The 22,981-nt window shown below is 39.6% G+C and overlaps 1 protein-coding gene across 1 annotated transcript; it reads right to left on the reverse strand.

Moving 5' to 3' along the window:
- Positions 1-967: 967 nt before the first annotated feature.
- Positions 968-20,093, reverse strand: LOC103446130 (ABC transporter C family member 2). Its single transcript, XM_029103060.2, is given in 30 exon segments — positions 968-1,168; positions 1,293-1,361; positions 1,364-1,601; positions 1,603-1,713; positions 1,918-2,163; positions 2,290-2,411; positions 2,536-3,292; positions 3,456-3,779; positions 10,644-10,824; positions 11,001-11,434; positions 11,940-12,092; positions 12,201-12,299; positions 12,565-12,765; positions 13,067-13,207; positions 13,553-13,720; positions 14,010-14,103; positions 14,188-14,294; positions 14,506-14,640; positions 14,991-15,098; positions 15,794-15,868; positions 16,179-16,244; positions 16,728-16,784; positions 17,100-17,124; positions 17,250-17,330; positions 17,416-17,530; positions 17,709-17,865; positions 18,135-18,174; positions 18,341-18,519; positions 18,907-19,340; positions 19,837-20,093. Coding segments are annotated over 29 exon segments (4,845 nt in total). The 5' UTR covers positions 19,240-19,340; positions 19,837-20,093; the 3' UTR covers positions 968-1,139.
- Positions 20,094-22,981: the final 2,888 nt, after the last annotated feature.

Raw genomic sequence — 22,981 nt, forward strand, 5'->3', positions numbered from 1 at the left:
CTGATGGTTTTGATTCCAATTCTGAAACTGCACTCCCCCCAACTTGATAGATGTATACTGGGGGGGGGGGGGGGTGGGGCTAGCAGGTTATCGGCGTAGTTGAAATTCCACTTCTGAAACTAGGTAATAAGCTAGACATCATGTTTAGAGGAAACCGCAGCGCTGCAAAAAGAGAGGGGGACGTATAAATGCATTTGCAGTCAATTCGCCGCCAAGAACAGTGAATGATGTTGGTGTCTCAACAACTGGGATGCTGTTCAGTATAAAACTGTTAAACTGGAAAACGGAGGCAGCTGGTCGATCAGAGAAACTCTAAGATTACGAATGAGATAGTCTGCGGAAAATGTGTTATCCACTGAATCTATCGACGCAATTGTGCTTTAGGTGGTGCTGAAAAATCAGGGAGAAGAAACTTTCAGGATGATGTGTTGTGTATTACAGAAGACAGTAACTGCGCTTTACGGAAACTTGGCAGCTCGTCATTTCTTATATGCTTTGAACTCGGTTTTGGAAACTTGTCTCCCAAGTCCCAAGGCATAACATCTGCAACATTATTTGTTCAGATGAACGTGCGAAGGATTTACTTTCAATGCGTGCCATCTAGAAATGTCAAGGGAAGCTGCAATCTACGTTTTGAGCATACCTGAAGTGCATTAACATCTGTTGACATCATATTGTTGATTTGATCCCCCTCACGAGCCATAGCGAACTGTTGTCATACATCTTTTTCTCTACGTAACTTGGTGAGTGTTGTAGATTTTTGAGAATAAGTTCTCGAGTAAAGTTTATTCTCGATTATAGATAAGAACCTGTATTATCGTAGGGTAAAATGTCTCTTCATCACATAACATGTCGTGTGATAAAAGAAATAGAGATATACAAGCAATTTAGTACGAAATAATTGGAGACTTGACCCACTTGTGCGTCTGAACAAAATATAAAAAGTGATGTACACACACACACACCATTTCTTCTAACGCTCATGTTTATTTTTGACATTCAAGTTGAATAAATATCAAATAATTAAAGAAAATAAATGTCGAAAAATCATTTTCAAAATACATTCACTTCGAATGTAGACGTTAATTAAGCTAGTTAAACAAAAGCCAGTGCCAACTCTCTTGCACCCAAGTTGCTCATCAAGGCAACTTGCTCATCACGGCAAGACCTGAAGTAAAGAACGTTTAAGTGCGGTTAGCTTTGGAAAACAGATGAAAACATACATTCAGAATCTACTAATTCTGATTGCGGAAATAACGTGGGTTGAGTAATCAAATGGAGCCACACGGTACCTTCAACCATTTTGTAGAGAGCTGACCACCACCCATCTCCAGAGAGCTGGTTTTGATCAAGAGTTCGTCGATCTCTTTATCATGCTTCCCTTCAAGAACTCCTCGGAGAGTGATCACTGCATCCTTCGTCTTCTTGAGGATGCTGTTCTCGTCTTCAGTTTCCAACCGCAGAAGGTCATTCTGGGATGAAGTGAGGCTTACAGCTACAGCAAACTGAGCAGCCGTAGCCCAGGAGGCTAGCCATCTCTTTCTGTCCATCGACTTGTCAGTTATCTTCTCTCGCCAACCTGTTTTATCCTTCCCCTCCAAGTACCAAGCTTCGTAAATACTGAGCATTCGCTGAGCCTGTACTTTGGACCATTTTGGAGAAAGCACTTCCTTCATTAGACAGCAGGCGCTCTGGTGTATCGAATTCTCGAACCTGCAAGCACAAAAAACTTATCAACAAAAAGAAAAACGACTTAAAAGCGTTTAAGACCAAAAGCTGCGCGGCTCAAGTATAATTGACTCAAATTTGCAATATGGATCCCTTAAGACAGAATCCATAATTTTTCCACATTGTCACTCAGACATCAGCAGAAAAGAAAATAAAGAATGAGCTTAAGGAATTCTAACTGAAGCTTACCCGGCCAGCATCAAGCAGAAGGATTCGGTCGCAGTCAATAATGGTATTCAGACGATGAGCAATGATGAGCATTGTACATGATTGAAATTCTTGACGAATAGTTTTTTGAATAAGAGCATCAGTTCTGACATCAACAGCTGCAGTTGCTTCATCAAGAACGAGTATTTTTGATCTTCGCAACACTGCTCGAGAAAGACTTAATAGTTGTCGCTGTCCAACACTGAAATTATCTCCTGCCTCCGAGACCTTGACATGTCACAAGTAAGGTTAATATAATGAGACCCGAATCACATCAAGTAACCTCTAAATGAGGGAGAGCCTATGTATAATGAGACCGAAATCACGTCAAGTAAAGCAAAGTTGAGCATTTACCTCAGCATCTAATCCCAAAGAATTCCTCCTGATGGCATCCTTCAAATGTGCCCTCTCTAAAGCTTCCCAGAGGTCAGCATCATTATGTTCTTGAAAGGGATCGAGATTAAACCTCACTGTTCCTAAGAAAGATAGGAAAATAGGATCATTAGAATAAATGTACTTTATTAGGTGTTGGGAATAACTTCTTCTTACTCTTGACTAATATTATAGCTTGCTAAGTCAACGTGACATGCTTGCTTGTACCTGAAAAAAGAACCGGTGACTGAGGTATGATACCAAGAACTTTACGTAAATCTGACAGTCCAAACTTAGCGATATCACAATCATCAATCAAAATTCTTCCTCTTTCTAATTCAACAATCCGAAATAAAGCATTTAGCATGCTGGACTTTCCAGCGCCAGTCCTTCCAACAATTCCGACCTTGTCAGTAGGAGAAATTGTGAAAGACAACTCAAGCAAAACTGGGGGAAGTTCCGGTCTATAACGTAGAACAACATTCTCAAACTTGATATATCCAAATGAAGGCCACGCTGGAGGGGGGCGGTTGCTCTCAATTACAGCTGGAGCTTCTGAAGGCAACTCTATGTATGTACCGACCCGCTCAACAGCATTCAAGCTATTCTCAGCCTGACTTGCAAGTCTCAGTACAGCAGTCAATAAATCTGTAATATTAAGCGCATAACTGAGAAGTAGACCCATAGTGGATGCAAACTCTTGCTGGTTCTCTGCCCTTCCATTCTTCATAACAGCAAAGGTAGCCGTAAACCATATCATGAGGCCTCCCAATGTTTCCAAACGGATTGCAAGCCAGCGGTTTCCACTTATGGTCAACAGTGCAAATCTGATATTGGTATCCACAGATCTTCCATTAATGTCTGCCATCCGATCATAAGCCTTGTATGCGCGGATAGTTGATAAACCATTCAGTGCTTCACCAAATTGTGCATAAACAGGGGATCTGCTGATGGAGTCCAAGCGCTTTAACTCACGAGCCGTGCTCTACCCGAAGAGAAAACAAAATATTATACAAAGTGCAGCAAGAAATCGATACCAAAGTGACCAACATGGTAATACAACAGGCTAAGTACATGACACCTAGTAACTTTGAGTTAAGACTTAAGGGTGACTCCAAAAGCATATCAAACATATAAGAATCATGTACCTGATAGTAGAGATAGGCTGCATAAAACAAAACGAGAAGGGGCATAATGGCCCACAAGGACATAGTGCTCACGATCCCTATCAAGATGAAGGTAGAAAGGAGCTGAGAGGCTTGCCCAAGAAACATATTCACAAATGGAGCAACATTACGATCAATGTCTCCAAGATCCTTTGCAAATCTATTTATGATCCGTCCAAGGGGATTGGTTTGGAAGAAGACCATTGGAGCTTTTAAGATAGAGCTAAGCATGGCCTCATGCAACCTCCTAGCAGCATAAAGACTAGAAATAATCAACCAATAAGAGTTTGCTAATGTCACCAAAACCTGAAACGAAGAAATGTAGTTGCTCAGTACAATTCGATGCAAAATCTTCCACAAGATAGTTGATACACATTACAACACCTAACTTAAAACAACTGATGTTTAACTGTGTTTGTTGATGCACAAAACCGAAAGGTCTTGGAACAACGTAAATCCGGCCATGAATCTACAAGAAAGTAAATAACACAAGATGTATTGTGGTTTGCCCCAATGTTTGAGCTACGTCCACACTGATGTTAATATTGTTTCACTCTGAATGGTGAATATACAAGAAGGCTAGAGGCAGTGTGCTCTCTAGCCTGTTTTCTGTGTTTGCCCTCTGAGATGTTTTCTCTCTTCCCATGGCCTAAACCTTGACCTCCCCTAATGAGGAGAGTGAGGAGTCCTTTTATAGAATAAGGGCTCCTCACTTATTACATATTTGCCCATTCATTTATTACATAATTACATTTAAGTCCCCCGAGTATTTATACGAGGTCTAAATACGGAGGCCCTAAATATGGTACAAACAGTAGTCCCCCAAGTCTTCAGTTAAGAGAGTCTTTTGGCTGGAGACTTGAAATTCAATCCATGTGTGGGCCGAAGTAATTAGATGTCGTCTAGAACTGATACTCGATATGAGGCGGTGCTCAATGTGAAATGATGCTTAACTAGAAGTAGCACATGTTGCGAGGCTGCTCGGCTTGTGGCGTTAGAGCCCTTTTATAGAATAAGGGCTCGCTCCTCAATACATAAATGATGGGCTAGAGTTGATGCTAATAAGGGCTCACTCCTTAATACATAAATGATGGGCTAGAGTTGATGCTCGCGGCGAGGCGGTTGCTCAGCAGGCGGCGATGCTCTCTAATGATGGTGAGGGAATCCCTTTTATAGAATAAGGGCTCGCTCCTCAATACATAAGTGATGGGTTAGGAGTGATGCTCGCGGCGAGGCGGTTGCTCAGCTGGCGACGATGCTCTCTAATGAAGGTGAGGGAGTCCCTTTTATAGAATAAGGGTTTGCTCCTCAATACATAAGTGATGAGCTAAGAGTCTCTCTCTAATGAAGGTGAGGGAGTCCCTTTTATAAAATAAGGGTTCGCTCCTCAATACATGAATAATGGATGCTCTCTAATGAAAGTGAGGGAGTCCCTTTTATAGAATAAGGGTTCGCTCCTCAGTACATAAATAATGGGCTGAGTCCCCCAAGTATTTTTCATGAGTCCCAGTTGCGGAAGCCCAATATATGGTACATAGTGTAGTCCCCTAAGTCTTCAGTCAATAGAGTTTGTTGGCTGGAGACTTCAAATTCAATCCATGTATGGGCCGAAGTGGCGGTTGTTCGGAGGTGGTCTTTGTATACCATGTACTGAAGCTTTTGTAAGTGAAGCTTTGAAAGTGAAGTTTCATAGGTGAGGCTTTGAAAGTGAAGCTTTGAATTCGGAGCTTTGTAAATGAAGCTTTCGAAGTTGGAGCTCTTGTAAATGAAGCTTTCGAAGCTGGAGCTCTTGTAAATGAAGCTTTCGAAGCTGATTGACATGAGTGATGCTCATGAATGTTTATATTGATTGACATGAGTGATGCTTATGTATAATTTTGGAGTACTGGACGTACTTTTGATCACCTAGTTGGTGATAATAGCGGTAGGCTGCCGAATAATTTTGGAGTACTGGACGTACTTTTGATCACCTGGTTGGTGATAATAACGGCAAGCTGCCGAATAATTTTGGATCAAGTGGGTGTCCGGTCAGACAAAAGATCACCATGAGCACATGGCTCATCAGTCTATAAGTTGGTAGACTTCTTTAATCAGCAACAATGTTGATCAGTGGATCTAGTTGCTTAATAATTCCTGACAATAATGACAGTATAATGAATAAATCAAATTAACAAATTTTGTCAAGGCAAAAATATTGTACCATGTGCCTATTACACATAAATATTTTATTGTGCGGTGAATGATTTGTATATAGTGGCAAAATAATGTGGTGCACTTTTGGCTAAATTGTGGAAGACATGTTCGCTTGGGATTCTTTGGCCTTTTTTCGGTTTCCCATTGGAATGCCACGTGAGTGGCTTTGGGTTTGGTCAAAAGGCAAAGCAGAATGCAGGAGCATCATGATTATAATAAATATAATATTCAAAAAATTATTAAAACTATGTTATTTTAAGGGGAGGTGGCCAACTAACAGATATCACAAAAGTAAAAGCAGATGCAGGAGCATCATGATTATGATAAATATAATATTAAAAAATTATTAAAACTATGTTATTTTAAGGGGAGGTGGCCAACTAACAGATATCACAAAAGTAAAAGCAGACTTATCTTTTCCTTCGTGGGTTTTCCACTGGTAGATGCGGTAGGTTTGGTGCATCAGTGGTTGAACATGGACTCCACCATAACAGTAACCTCATCATTTTCAAACGCAACCTCCAGCATTTTTGTGTATGGTCCCAACGACGACAACTTCATCAACGTCTGGGAAGGAAGGAGAAGATTCCGGGACCCAATCTCCATTCGAGAGCTGGAGTCCTCAGACGCATCTGCTGCAATCACATGGCAACTAGAGCAAATCACTGCCCGTGTCCAATGCCACAAGATATGATGTGCTCGGCGTCCCCACAGATACATTTGCATAATGCAGATGTCCAAATGCACTAATCCGATACGTGATGTTTCCGTATTCGAAAGCAAGCGGCATCGTTTGATTGTCGGCGGTGGAGATATGGCAGCCCTGAATCAATCGGTTTTGGTGGGCCATAGCGGTGTAGTACTCGGTGCTACCCTTCTCCGGCAGCTCATCAAAACCCAGAATTGCCTTGACTGGATCCGAGAACCGGTGGTGGATATCGAACCCGTACGTCCCGAGCCCGAAACAGGTCCAATAAGCCCAACCCAATACCAGAAAAGAGAGTAAGAGATAAGCGGCGGATGAACTGTAAGAAGCTCTGCAAGTCCAGGCCGCCATGGCTAAGATGATTCTAGGGAGAGAAACAGATGTTTTGGCAAATTGGATTTGTGCAGATTTCACAGTGGAGGTTGTGAGGGTTTCACGGTGGTGAGATGGAAAAATGAAAGAGAACCGACAGACGGCGCCAAATGTTGATGCACAAAACCGGAAGGTCTTGGAACAACGTAAATCCGGCCGTGAATCTGCAAGAAAGTAAAGAACACAAGATGTATCGTGGTTCACCCCAATGTTTGGGCTACGTTCACACTGATGTTGATGTCGTTTCACTCTGAATGGTGAATATACAAAAAGGCTAGAGGCAGTGTGCTCTCTAGCCTGTTTTCTGTGTTTGCCCTCTGAGATGTTTTCTCTCTTCCCATGGCCTAAATCTTGACCTCTCCTAATGAGGAGAGTGATGAGTCATTTTATAGAATAAGGGGCAAATATGTGATAAGTGAGGAGCCCTTATTCTATAAAAGGACTCCTCACTCTCCTCATTCGGGGAGGTCAAGGTTTAGGCCATGGGAAAAGAGAAAACATCTTAGAGGGCAAACACAGAAAACCGGCTAGAGAGCACACTGCCTCTAGCCTTCTTGTATATTCACCATTCAGAGTGAAACAATATCAACATCAGCTAGCCCAAACATTGGGGGTGAACCACGATACATCTTGTGTTCTTTACTTTGTTGTAGATTCACGGCCGGATTTACGTTGTTCTAAGACCTTCCGGTTTTGTGCATCAACATTTGGCGCCGCCTGTGGGAATCGACACGAAAAGCTATATCGGTTCTCTTTCATTTTTCCATCTCACCACCATGAAACCCTCACAACCTCCACCGTGAAATTTGCACAAATCCAATTTGCCAAAACATCTGTTTCTCTCCCTAGAATCGTCTTAGCCATGGCAGCCTGGACTTGCAGAGCTTCTTACAGTTCGTCCGCCGCTTATCTCTTACTCTCTTTTCTGGTATTGGGTTGGGCTTATTAGACCTGTTTTGGGCTCGGGACGTATGGGTTCGATATCCACCACCGGTTCTCATATCCAGTCAAGGAAATTCTGGGTTTCGATGAACTGCCGGAGAAGGGTAGCGCCGAGTACTACATCGCTATTGTCCACCAAGACCGATTGATTCGGGGCCGCCATCTCTCCACCACCGACGATCAAACGACGCCGCTTGTTTTCGAATACGGAAACATCACGTATCAGATTAGTGCATTTGGACATCTGCATTATGCAAATGTATCTGTGGGGACGCCGAGCACATCATATCTTGTGGCATTGGACACGGGCAGCGATTTGCTCTAGTTGCCATGTGATTGTAGTAGATGCGTCCGAGGCCTCCAGCTCTCGAATGGAGATTGGGTCCTGAAATCTTGTCTTTCCTTCCCAGACGCTGATGAAGTTGATGAAGTTGTCGTCGTTGGGACCGTACACGAAGATGCTGGAGGTTGCGTTTGAAAATGATGAAGAAGATGATGAGGTTACTGTTATGGTGGTGTCCATGTTCAACCACTGATGCACCAAACATGCCGCATCTACCAGTGGAAAACCCACGAAGAAAAAGCAAACCTGCCGCATCTACTAATGGAAAACCCACGAAGAAAAAGATAAGTCTGCTTTTACTTTTGTGATATCTGTTAGTTGGCCACCTCCCCTTAAAATAACATAGTTTTAATAATTTTTTGAATATTATATTTATTATAATCATGATGCTCCTGCATTCTGCTTTGCCTTTTGACCAAACCCAAAGCCACTCACGTGGCATTCCAATGGGAAACCGAAAAAAGGCCAAAGTAGAAAGAATCCCAAGCAAACATGTCTTCCACAATTTAGCCGAAAGTGCACCACATTATTTTGCCACATATACAAATCATTTACCGCACAATAAAATATTTATGTGTAATAGGCACATGATACAATATTTTTGCCTTGACAAACTTTGTCAATTTGATTTATTCATTATACGGTCATACTTATACTGTCATTTATTGTCAGGAATTATTGAGCAACTAAATCCACTGATCAACATTGTTGCTAATTAAAGAAGTCTACCAACTTATAGACTGATGAGCCACGTGCTCATGGTGATCTCTTGTTTGACCGAACACCCACTTGCTTATCACCAACCAGGTGATCAAAAGTACGTCCAGTACTCCAAAATTATTCGGCAGCCTGCCGCTATTATCACTAACTAGGTGATCAAAAGTACGTCCAGTACTCCAAAATTATACATGAGCATCACTCATGTCAATCATACATAAACATTTATGAGCATCACTCATGTCAACATTCATGAGCATCACTCATGTCAATCAACATAAACATTCATGAGCATCACTCATGTCAATCAGCTTCGAAAGCTTCATTTACAAGAGCTCCAGCTTCGAAAGCTTCATTTACAAAGCTCCGACTTCAAAGCCTTACTTATAAAACTTCACTTTCAAAGCTTCACTTACAAAAGCTTCAGTGCATGGTATACAAAGACCGACTCCGAACAACCGCCACTTCGGCCCATACATGGATTGAATTTGAAGTCTCCAGCCAACAGACTCTATTGACTGAAGACTTGGGGGACTACACTATGTACCATATATTAGGCTTCCGCAATTGGGTCTCATGAAAAATACTTGGGGGACTTAGCCCATTATTTATGTACTAAGGAGCGAACCCTTATTCTATAAAAGGGACTCCCTCACTTTCATTAGAGAGCACTCATTATTCATGTATTGAGGATCAAACCCTTATTTTATAAAAGGGACTCCCTCACCTTCATTGGAGAAAGACTCTTAGCCCATCACTTATGTATTGAGGAGCAAACCCTTATTCTATAAAATGGACTCCCTCACCTTTATTAGAGAGCATCGCCGCTAGCTGAGCAACGCCTCGCCGCGAGCATCACTCCTAACCCATCACTTATGTATTGAGGAGCAAGCCCTTATTCTATAAAAGGAACTCCCTCACCATCATTAGAGAGCATCGCCGCCTGCTGAGCAACCGCCTCGCCGCGAGCATCAACTCTAGCCGATCATTTATGTATTGAAGAGTGAGCTCTTATTCTATAAAAGGGACTCCCTCACCATCATTAAAGAGCATCGCCGCCTGCTGAGTAACCGCCTCGCCGCGAGCATCAAACTCTAGCCTATCATTTATGTATTGAGAAGCGAGCCCTTATTCTATAAAAGGGACTCATTCACCATCATTAGAGAGCATTGTCGTCTGCTGAACAACTGCCTCGCCGCGAGCATCAACTCTAGCCCATCATTTATGTATTGAGGAGCGAGCCCTTATTCTATAAAAGGGACTCCCTCACCTTCAACGCCACAAGCCGAGCCAACCAAAGCAACATAAGCCACAAGCCGAGCAGCCTCGCAACATGTGCTACTTCTAGTTGAGCATCATTTCACATTGGGCACCGTCTCATATCGAGTATTAGTTCTAGACGACATCTAATTACTTCGGCCCACACATGGACTGAATTTCAAGTCTCCAGCCAAAAGACTCTCTTGACTGAAGACTTGGGGGACTACCGTTTGTACCATATTTAGGGCCTCCGTATTTAGACCTTGTATAAATACTCGGGAGACTCAAATGTAATTATGTAATAAATGAATGGGCAAATATGTAATAAGTGAGGAGCCCTTATTCTATAAAAGGACTCTTCACTCTCCTCATTAGGGGAGGTCAAGGTTTAGGCCATGGGAAGAGAGAAAACATCTCAGAGGGCAAACACAGAAAACAAGCTAGAGAGCACACTGCCTCTAGCCTTTTTGTATATTCACCATTCAGAGTGAAACGATATCAATATCAGTGTGGACGTAGCCCAAACATTGGGGTGAACCACGTTACATCTTGTGTTCTTTACTTTCTTGCAGATTCACGGCCGGATTTACGTTGTTCCAAGACCTTCCGGTTTTTTGTGCATCAACAGTGTTCTTACCTGACCAAATGATATTAGTGCATATATCATATTGTAGAAACCGGGGTTATAATTCGCTGTCGTGCCTTGATCAGTCCAATGGCTCAACCATGTGCTACTTGAAACTCGTAGAACCTCGGATGAAACATAGCATGTAAAGAGTATCATAACCGCCCACAAGCCTCCTAACGCATCCTTATACCTGGATAAGATAAATTGCAGATTTAAAAGACTTCTAAGCATTGATTAGCTAAGTAATGTGCGAATGTAAACAGCAAATAGTATTAGCCCCTCTGAGATCAAGGTTTCTTAAGAATAAAGGGATGTCTCAATGTAGTACTAGGGGAATTCAAGGGGATACTTGAAAATCTGATTTACCTCGCCAAAACTTTCAAGCTTACTACGCCTGTTTCCTTTTCTTCTTGTTTGATAAGAACAGATTTTCCTTCTTTTGGTTTATTGGCTTGGCTTGTATTTTTTGGCATACCATTTACCACCCCATTGGCAACAGGTTTTGAAGAGGCACTATGATCAATCATTTCACTGTTTTGATCAAAGGTTCTACTATCTTCTTTTTCTTCTTCTTCTTCTTCTTCTTCTTCTTCTTCACATTCTTCCATCTTTCCCGCTTTTTCCATTAGCCTTTTGAACAGCGTGCCATTATTGGAAAGCTCCTCAAATGTTCCCTCCTCCTTCACCATACCTTCATGGACCAGGATGATTCTATCAACCTGTGAAAGGAAATGCAGCTGATTTGTAACAAGAACCCTGGTTTTCCCTCTCAGTTCTCCCCTGATACATTTATCAAAAACCTGGTATGATACATCGGAAAAGTTAGATGACTAATATACAAAAGAATTATTAATAACCAACTTTCAGAAGCCAGAGATAGAGCTTGCAAGTGTAGAAAGAAATAATGGAATTAGGAAAATGCAAACGACAAGATAAACCAGAGTTAAGGAAATATCCATAAGCTTTACAGTATAAATATAAGAAAGATACAACTATACTAGCAGAATCCACTGGACTTATATATGAATTTGTCAAAATTAATATGTGATTATGATCTGTTAACACAAATGCTTAAATAAAGGCATGCTTATGTGGGTAAGTCCAATTAACTCTGACCAAGAAGATAAAGATTCATCCTAGTATTTGAAATGCTGCAAACTTACCACAAAAACATTTGTGGAGATGACAAAGGACATGCTAAACAACAGATTAGAGATTATATTTTATATTTAGAATTAGAATGTAGAAACAACAGATAACCAAACTCCTGAAGTGAATAACTTAAGTTGGATGTAAAACAGTAACCTGTCGAGCAACTTGAGCATCCAGAGCACTCAAGGGATCATCAAAAATGTATACATCAGAGCTGGAGTAGACAGCTCTAGCCATGGAGACTCTTTGCTTCTGCCCACCACTAATATTCACTCCTCTTTCACCAATCTCAGTCAGATCACCACCCTACAGTGAAACAAATGAGAAATTTAGGCCTACAAATTACTAGGTAACATGGGAAGTTTGCAAAATGTACTATAAGAACTAGCACGATAGAACTCTAAGAGCACTCACAGGCAACAAGTCAAGGTCCTGCCTCAATGCAGTCACATCTATTGCCTTCTCATATCTTCTGGAGTCAAAGTAAGATCCAAATAAAATGTTGTCACGTACCTGAAAACATAAATAAGAAAGTGACCAATTTGCACGAGCAAGTAGATTGCATTGTAATTAATTTAGTACTCAAGGTTTAACCACATCCCAGGGGACACTGTCTCCAACTAAATTATCTTGATAACAAGAACAAGTATTATTTGTGCCAGCAATTATCAATCACAAGGTTTTCCAGATTCACAGAAACAGTAAATAAATACAAAAATTCAAACACATACTTTAGAAAGATGTATATAAATACATAAAAGAGGTGCTCAAAACTTACAGTTGCATTAAAAATCCATGAAACTTGTGGAACATAAGCAACCATTCCTCTCATTACAACACTTGATTCTGCTACAGGAGGAAGCTCCCCAATCATTGCAGATACAAGTGACGTCTTTCCTTCACCAGTACCGCCAACGATTGCTACCAAGTTACCAACAGGGATATCCAAATTAACATCTGTCAGCGTGGGCTTCTCTGCCTGAAGGAAAACATATATTTCAGGTGTGTTTTTTCATAGAGAAAATGCAAAACACTTCTAAGCTTGTTCAAGCACTAGATTACTTATATACGGAATCCTTCTACAACACACACAAACTTATATGATGTAAGAACCATGAAAACTAAAATTGGACACCAGAAATAGAAGCTGACCTCAAGCCTGTAACATAAATGCACAAATTGACTATATAATGAACACATATAGGTAATAATGAATCAATTGTGCGCTTAGAATATTCATAACAGCTACAGAGAAACAAAAGAAACATTGTCAACTAGACCTTTGAGTCCCAAGAAAAGTATCCATTCCTAATTGAGATGGCCGGCAGTCCTGGATCAAGAGGAGGGTTTGGCAGAAGAACTCTCTCTTCAGCTAAAAGTAGCTCCTCTAAGCGCTTTAAGGATACATTAGCATTAGCCACCTGTAAAAATAAACTACCATTAGAAATTAAGTAATAGAAGAAAACATGCAAGAAGTTCACAAAGTTGGCAGACAAAGAACTTTATTTTGATTATTTACATGAAATTGAAACAGAATACTTAATGCTCAAGAGGCCAACATATTGTTAAACTGCTTAGTCAAAGTATCCGCAAGAATTGTTTTCAGAAAAGAACCAACAGGGATATAAAACACTGAAATATTCTTCCATGTACATTACAATACCCAAAAAAAAAAAACCATCTTCGAGAATAACCCAAAGTTTGAACTGCTATAAACGTTTGAGGGAAATATAATCATTTTTGGATATCAGGGAAAGAAGTCGAACCCGGGTTATTATATTAGGAAGTATGAATAGGGGAAACCGAAGCACAGCAAACAGAGTAAGTGATGTAAATGCCCTTGCAGGTGTAAGATCCCCCCCAAGAAAAGTGAACAATCCAAATGAAATCACGGTGACTACCACTGGGCTGCTATTTAGTATAAATCCGTTGCACTGCAAAACAAGGGAAAGAGCCGGTCAAAATAAAAGAAAAAAGTTGACGTTCATAACATCTATTTCAACAAATTGGATATGCACATGATCATGATCGAAACAAGATCATGCAAAATGCCTACTTCAGTAATCAACTGTAGCACTTTGATGGCATGTCATGAATATATGAAATCAGAAGTGATTTTCTTATAGGACTGAAAACCTTCCAAAAAAGAGATATTGTAAGAAATTTACATCAAATGAGTGGATATGGTAAGAAAATGCAAATTTCAGAAAAAAATTGCCATACCGCTCCCAGCAGTGATGCTTTTCGAAACCAGAACAACTCATCAGTTCGAACACTATGCACTTTGGATTGGAAACTACTCTCCCATGCATAACATCTGAGCCATTGGAAAACACAATGAAAAACAGTACATATAAATCCCCCCAACATATATAGGCATATCACCAAAATTGAGACATACTTCACAGTGTCCATTGCAGCCAAAATTTCATTCATCAGACCAATTCTCTTGTCTGTACGCTGCAACCCCTCCTTGGACAATTTCTGCATTTTGCTTATCACAAATGTCTGTTCCAAGTAAATCACAAGGATCAGGACACATTAAATAGATAGGCGATCTAAACATGTATAAGGTGCCCAAATATAAAACTGTGGTGTAGTTACTAACCACTCAGTACAGACAGGCACACTCTATTGTGATAGTAATGTAGTCACTAAAGCAAAATTAGCATAGCTTTTATTGGAAAACAAGCAAAATCAAATGCAGCAACTATGTTACCTGTAGGGGGAACAAAAGAACAAGCATGAGGGCACCAAGTAGTGAAGCAACCCCCAATTGCTGATAAAGAAGAACCATGGAGAAAACGATACGAAATGGAGCTGACCACAAAATATGAAGAGATTGGGATACTTGCTGTGCAAGGAAACAAAAACAAATTAACCAACCAACCTAAACAACTTCCCAAATAATAGCACAAAATGATTAGTACACTCCAATTTGTTTGGTACCACCTCTGTATATTTTGACAAGAATGACATAAACCCAAATCTCATTCGAAAAGAATTTTGAGTAGACAATAAGTAGAAAAAGGAAATAACATCAAATGTTCTGAGATTAAGGTGTCCAGAGTAGTGTGGCTCCAATCGCACATTCAGGGATTTTACTATCGTCTGACTTCAGGAAATTGTTATAGTATTAAAAAATAATTTTCACTTTCAAAAGATAATTTTAGGACACATGCAAAAACTGTTCAGAGTGCGTGCCTGAAGTGCTTCAGCATCAGTTGTCATCAAGTTGGTTATTTTCCCAGAGGCAAACTTCTTCCTTGCTTCATGAGTCAGCCTAAAGGATTTCCGAAATACAGCTGCAACCTAAAAGAAGAAAAGTGTAGAAATTAGAATCATACTTCAAAAAATTATATATCAAGATTCTTCATAAAATTATGAGTTCGCTACTTCCACACATTATTAGAGTGAATAGAAGACCATACTACTATTTAAACCCCAAACATAAAACACTAAAAAGAATCTCCACTCCAAAATTATTAGAAAAGTAACAAGACCTTAACCCTCTCAAGAACTCATAAATAACCAGCTAAATGTCGCAAGCCCCCAGTAAATCGCATGGTAAAATTGACATTGATTCTAAACAAAAACCTGGCCTATCAAAACAAAACATCTATAGACATCCCTGAGCTAAGAATCTACAGTAAAATTCCAATCCTCACTCACCCAGGGACCGGGACTAAGTAAAAGGACCCACAAACTGATAGACTTGCGTTGGTTGCTGCCATGCGTGTGAAACAAGAGTTATACTGGGGAGGGAGAGTTGTGGGAGAACTGACTGTTTATTAATGATTTACCCTTACTATATTATTATCCTTTAATGTATAAATGAACACAGATGGAACTTTGTCAAAATTCCTCCACAAAGTTCTCTTAAATAATAGTATAAATTCGGGAAAAGAATGACATTGATGATATTATAAACATGGTAAAATACAGAAAAAATATTACAATAAACCTAATACAATTAAAATGGGGTTGGAAAAAATAAAACAAAATACCAGGGTTGACCGTAGCCGGAAGCCAACGCGCATGACATTTTGAAAATACTGAGCTTCAGATAACACCCCACCAACCTGAAGTCAAGGCACATCCTCCCATTAAAAATAAATGTGCAAGATATGTTCCAGGGTTCAAACACCAGCTAGTGGATATTGTGCAAGGTTTTTAGGGAAAAACAGGAAATTTAAGAAAAGGGGGAGCAGGTTATATTAGGTAAGCAATTTTTGTCAATTCACCAAGCAGGGTAACTGCAACATCCCTTGAAATTGTTAAAGCAGCAGGAGTACGCAAATATATGTGATACTAAGGGGTAGCTGTGCAAAACAAGCTATGTATTGGCAAACGTAAATGACGTAAATATAAAACAAAGGACTTATATCATACCACTCCAGCAAATATTGAGAAGGCATAGATGTGACCAATCCATGCTGGATCCCCTCGTTGCATAGACTGCAGACAATTTTAGATTAAATGAAAGAACGATTATGATAATTACAATAAAGGATCATTTCACAGGACTCTGATACACATTCTGAATTCAGGGATATGCAGGAATTATGACATACCAGCAGCATAATTTTAAAAATATCCACAAAACTAACATACATGGAGAAGGTTAGGTTAAAGCTAATCCGACATTACAGCGACTAGAGCTTTTGGGTTATTGAAGTCTCACCGTTGTTTCATTTCTTTATTTCGTAGTCAAAATTTCTATTTAGTTATCGTGTTTCAACAACAATTTCATGACCAAAATGGCAAATACACAGAATCCAGGAATGCTTGACTAGCACAAGTTAAATTCATAAACAGCCCTCATATGGGCCCAGTCACCAATATCATTATCCCTGCTGATTTGTATACTAAAATAACTAGTAGTACCAGAGACAGACATGGGAATGGAAATACAGAAAAGGGAACGATATAAACACAAACCTGTAAGAGATGATTCAAAATAAGCGGCCCCACAAATTGGGAAAGATCATTCCCGATCTACAAGTTGTCAACAAACAAAATAAAATAAGTTATAGCACACAATGCGTTCAATTTTACCATGCAAAACCTTTGAGGAAACAAATAAGAAACAAATAACTCTTCATTTCCAGAACAACTCACTGAGGAGTGTGACCAGCATGTAATATAAAACAACAATGACAAAGAGCAGTAAGTGTTGATTAAAAAGTTAAAAACATACACTATTCCAATTAGCGAAATATAAGTGTAATGACCTTTGTGTACTATTACATGTGTATCAAACTTTGCAGACTATTAACAAACATAATAAATGCGGAAGAACAGGTTAATTACCTTCCAAAAGCCTCCAAACCAAAACCTATAAACAGAACAACAAAATATGAATGAGAAGCATGTACATAGAACTGCACATGAAGAGCAAGGGCAATAAAGACAATAAAGTGAAGAAGATTCACATCTCAGCCATGGTCTGGAAAATATTACCTTCCGCCAAGACTAGAGTTCAATGCTCTTAAAAGCCATGGTTTAGGCTTTCGACATTCCTCAGCCCAACATGTTTGGAACCTAGAAAGCCAGTAAAAGAATGATGATGCAAACCATGATTGTACTAGTCTAAGCGGAAACCAATTTGAAAATAACAAGCACACACTTATTGTTCAGTGTTTCCGTACGATCCCAAGTATCCAATTTCCAGACATCTTTGTCTGTAATGGGTCTTTGATAGCCTAGCTTCATAAGGGGATTCACCCATGAAAACAGCATTCCTGGATAAAACACAACCAAGATATGAGTTGAGAAATCAGCCATGGAAAGAGGGTTCGGTGCAATCTTCAGAATATTACTAACAGTCTATTCCTTTGCCTTTGCATCCTGCAAAATTAGCAAGCAAATAACAAATACAGGGCTAGGGAAAGTAGGATCACATCAAAATTACATACATACTTGACAATATGTTCACATGCCTCTCGGGACATATTTGCTCTCCTCCAGGAAGTTCTTCATATGCATCATCATCAATTGATTCAGTACGGATTGGAGTATAACCAGGATAATCGACCACAAATGGAACGTACACAAGCAAAAGTATACCAAACAAACCCTACATCAGAGTGAAAATACATATAAAAAACAATGACATTAGATATGCAGTAATTCTATGATGGTTCTAAGATGGATCGGTAAGTAGTAGCTTTTTACAAGGTAGTGCTGGAGGATTAGAGAAATTAGACTTGCTCAAACACTATTTACACTACTTTTAAGAAGAAACCTCAAACATTGCGACATTTAAAAAAACAGTAGGACAGAAAGAGGAAACAAAAGCATAACCAGTGAAAATTAACGTCAAAAAAGAAAAACAAGCCAACAAACCTGAGCAGCAACTTCACTGATGTACAAATATAGTACAGATCTGCAAGGGTTACACAGGAAGATTGTAAGTTGTCTTGAACAACCACAAGCCTCGATAATGTACTAGCGGAATAATATAAAACCAAACAAAAACTTTAAAACTATAAACAGTGATATCATCTTTTGGTAAGGAAGGAACCAATTTAGGTAAACAGTCACACACAAACCTGTCGTATAACTCCCTCAGTGAAAGAACAAGATTCAGCATCACGGAATCCCCCACTAAAGTATAAATTACCGCAAACCTTACAAACCATCGGACCTCACGGATATAGATCTTAGATTCCACACCAATCATGACCAGCGTAGAGAACCAAGTAAGAGCCTCTAATATCAGAGAAAATACCTGCCGAGAAAAGATGAAATTAAAATATTAAGCATATGAGAGTAAGCTTACTGAAAATTTGTTTTTGTACTCTGTTTTCCCTTCAATGAAAGTTTGTTTCTTATCCAGAAAAATAATATGAGCAGGTTAATGACACTCACATGTGCAAAGTGCTAAGCCAGTGGTCTAAAGCTAACTGGGTTTTAAGTGTAAAATCCCTAATTTCATTGCATTTAGATTAATCACGGTTCTTAGTTTGTTAAACTTGATATCTCCTTAGAAATCACGGTTCTTAGTTTGTTAAACTTGGTTTCTTTTGTCACTTAAAGGGTGAGGACTACCTAATTGCCCTACATTTGATAAATGGAAACATTGGTTTCTTCAATTCAAAGTACACAACAAACCAACCTCAAATGGTGCAAGGCCAGTCTGCCCATCTAAATTCAGCACTGAAATTCCCATGATCAACCGGAACACAGGCTCGGCAGTGCAATAAGCAGCCAATAACCCCAACATGTAGTTGTAAACTTTGGACTGCAAACAGAACCTCTGAACTTTGAAATCCTTCTTGATCCGCCATATTCGATAAATGCACAGGCCCAGAACAACCAAATGAGAAATGCAGACAACTAAAGAATCAACCGTGCACGGCGTGTATGCACCAAAAGCATTCTCCACTGCTCTTGTCCAGACCCCACCGGGCACCGGGCGGCAATACCAATCCAAAAGCTGAAAACCCATCTTTTTGGTCACTTTTTTTTTTTCACAAGAATTATTCACTTTTAAAGCACACAACACAATCCATCACTCTGAGCTCTCTCAGTCCCCACTGAGAACTACTCCTGCATTATATGATAAAACGGAATTTAGCCACAGAAAATCCCAGGAACCAATGAAATCTCTTTAAAGGGTAAAAGAAAACAGTAAAAATTCCAACTTTGCAGATCAATGGCGTACTTTCCTTACTAGCTCATACTATTTTATCCACCAGAATATACAAGGCTTCGAAATAATATGGAAACAAATAAAAACAGTCAAGCATTCTACTTTTAAGCACCACCGTTCTCAATAATCCCAAAAAAAAGTTCAAGCTTTCCATATAACTTCAAACTTTCCAGAACCTCACTCCAGTTACAGAAAGTCAATATCTACTCTGGTAGTGTACATTTTCTCAGAAACCAAACAGAGCACAGACTCAAGCTAGAAAATTGAAATTCTTCAGGAAAAAAATACATTAACGTATAAAAGCTTTTATTACTCCAAAAAAAAAAAAAAAATTAAGCAACACAAAATTCATAATTTCGGATTTCAAATGAGCTAAACACCTCAGAGACTTACCCTGCACTGAAAAACCCAGAAACAAAAACTGAAAGAGCAAAACCGCTGCATATATACGAGCAGTTGACGACCTTCCCCGATCAAAAAAGTGAAATTTTTGGGGAAAATAAAAGAATTTAAAGCTCTTGATTGGATGCCGAGAAAACAGAAGAAGAGAATCCCAATTTTCCTGGAAAAGATTGATTACCATTTTGGTGCGTTTTCTGTGTGTGGAGGTGATGGAATCATTGGAGTGGAGTTGGTGTCGTATCTAATTCCCGCGGAGGAATCGAAAACCGAGAATTTATTCATCTGAAAAGCCAAATTGACAAAAAGACAATAATTATTTGGTTTTTCCTACACTCTGGAAATAATCTGGAAATTTGGGCTTTTGTTCTTCCGTGTATAACAAGCTAGAGGTAGGGAATACAAAGATTGGTGGGGGTGGTCAGTAGGGGTATTATTGTCTTTTTGTTGATAGAAAAGGTAACTTGTAGGGTGCGTTTGTTGCACCGGACTATCTCGGATTGGACTAGCTTTAGGAATTAAGCTGGACTGTCTTCTACTAAACTAAGTTAGACTGACTTAGTGAAGTGTTTGGTGCAGTATTAGATTAAAAAGCAGAATAATTCAAAAAAAAGGGGAAAAAACAACCGGTGATATATAAAAAAAATATCCATGTTATTTGCTTCAACTTCAATTTCAACCAACATCAAAATTTCAACCAAAATTTATCAGTTCCCAAATTCTACCAACTTCAATTTCAACTAAAATTTCCAATTCCCAAATTCTACCAAAATGTCAATCAATTTCAACCAACTTCAATTTCAACTAACCTATAATCAAATTCTAATTTGCATATTATCCAGAGGAAGAATTGGCAAATTAACTCATAATATACCCCAAAAATTCATGTTCTTTATTAAAAACCAAAGATTTACAGCCTCAATTTCTCAAAAGCCACGCATAGGCGATATATTTCCCACGAAGGGTAAGCAAATCAGGCCTCCATCAGAGTCATTAAGGCCTCCATCTGCGAATCAAACCTCCAGCCGTGAGCCTCCATTTTCAATTGCAGATCTCAGTCAACCAAATTCGTTCTTGTTCCTTTCGACCCCACCATCGTCTCCTCCTCCAAACCTCTCTTCTCCAATGACCCACCCCCATCCCCTCCTCAAATCGATGTGAATGGCCATGCCGTCGGCGGTGGAGAGCTTAGACTCAGCCTTGCGCCTATCGTCGTCGTTATCATCTTTTTTGTAGCTCAGACTAAACCCAAAGAAGTGTGGAGCCGAGAATTTGTACATCTCGTCGACGATCGTCGTCGTCGGTGGGGTGGTCCAGTGAGATTGGTCGAGCAAACATGGACAAAGATGCGAGGAGGATGGTTGGACAAGGACGCGATGAGGAAGGGACGAGAACTGTCTTAGCAGTCCCCTGCTGATTGGGGGGTCTCGCTAAGCCCTTTTAATGAAGGACTTAGTTGGAGCGTGTCCGGTCTAATCCTATTAAACCTAATGCTTGTGCAAACCAAACATGAGACTACACTAGCAATTAATCTAGTCTAGTCCAGTCCCCTCTAATCCGGTCAAACAAACACACCCGTAGTGATTTGGGTCAATTATTTTGCTTAATATTAATGGTAGATTATTATTTTGAAATCTTCACCAATAAATTTTAATTTCCTGAGATTTTTGTTATAAATATTAATAAATGCATGACAATTAAAATTTAAATATTCATATTTTTGCAAGTGGTGAAAAAAAATTGGTGGTTTTTTAACTGAATAAAATAATAAAATTGGCAGAAAGTGGGTGGTTTGGCAAGCAATGTAACATCCCACATCGTCCAGGGGAGTAATCATTATATATATATTCTCATTCCTACCTATCACAAGGTTTTTTGGGAGCTCACTGGCTTCGAGTTTTGTAGGAACTCCGAAGTTAAGCGAGAAGGAGGCCAGAGCACTCTCATGATGGGTGACCCACTGGGAAGTTGCTCATGAGTTCCCAAAAACAAAAACCGTAAAGGAATGGTAAGCCCAAAGCGGACAATATCGTGCTATAGTGGTGGAGCGGGCCCGGGATGTGGTGGAACTCGTGCCGGGATATGACAATGGTATCAGAGCCAATCCATGGCCGGAAGTGTGCCGATGAGGACGTCGGGGCCTTAAGGGGGATGGATTGTAACATCCCACATCGCCCAGAGGAGTGGATCCTCTAAACCTTATGTACATGTCCACCTCTTCCTAACATGAGGCATTTTGGGAGCTCACTGGCTTAGGGTTCCGTAGAAACTCTGAAGTTAAGCGAGAAGGAGGCCAGAGCACTCCCATGATAGGTGACTCACTGGGAAGTTGCTCGTGAGTTCCCAAAAACAAAACCGTGAGGGAATGGTAAGCTTAAAGCGGACAATATCGTGCTACGGTGGTGGAACGGACCCGAGATGTGGTGGACCCGAGCCGGGATGTGACAAGCAAGCTACCTTCAGCAAGGGTAAAATCTCTATCAAGACAGGAAAGGTGGGAGTACATTTTTATCCTTCGAATGACTGGCATTATGATTTTTTTTAAAGAAGCTTTAATGAAAATGGCTTGGAATAAGATTATTTTAATAAAAAACCAGCCTAAAATATTATTTAACCAAAAGCTGTTTAAATTTAAGCATAACGACAAAGATCATAAAATTATACACGAGATGGATTACAAAGCCCAACACACTCAAATATAACTTTCCATAACTACCCCTAACGAGAAGAGAGGAAGAATACAAGTTTTTGTCTTCATTTCGACCCCACGTGGTCTCACTCTTTCAAATTTAATGTTTTAGTAATTTGCTTTCCAATGTAATTTGGACAGCTAGCATCCCAACATGTTTAAGAAATGGTGTAGGGCCCCACCTCCCTCCTTTTAGGCGTCACGGCCAAATGCTCCCTCCCTTATTTATTTATTTTTTTTAAATTGTTGTTCAAATGCTTTTTTTTTGTCACGTTCAAATATATATTTTTTGTCATGTTTTACATTTTTATTTTATTTTAAATTTATAATAAATTCATATGATTTCTGAAAAATATTTTGTAAAGTATTACATAGTTGTAATTATTTAAACTTTCATCTCATTATATAAAAACTCACCAAAGCACCAAAGATAGGTAATAAGTTTACTTT

This window comes from Malus domestica, chromosome 05 (assembly GCF_042453785.1).
Source record: "Malus domestica chromosome 05, GDT2T_hap1".
Lineage (NCBI taxonomy): Eukaryota > Viridiplantae > Streptophyta > Magnoliopsida > Rosales > Rosaceae > Malus > Malus domestica.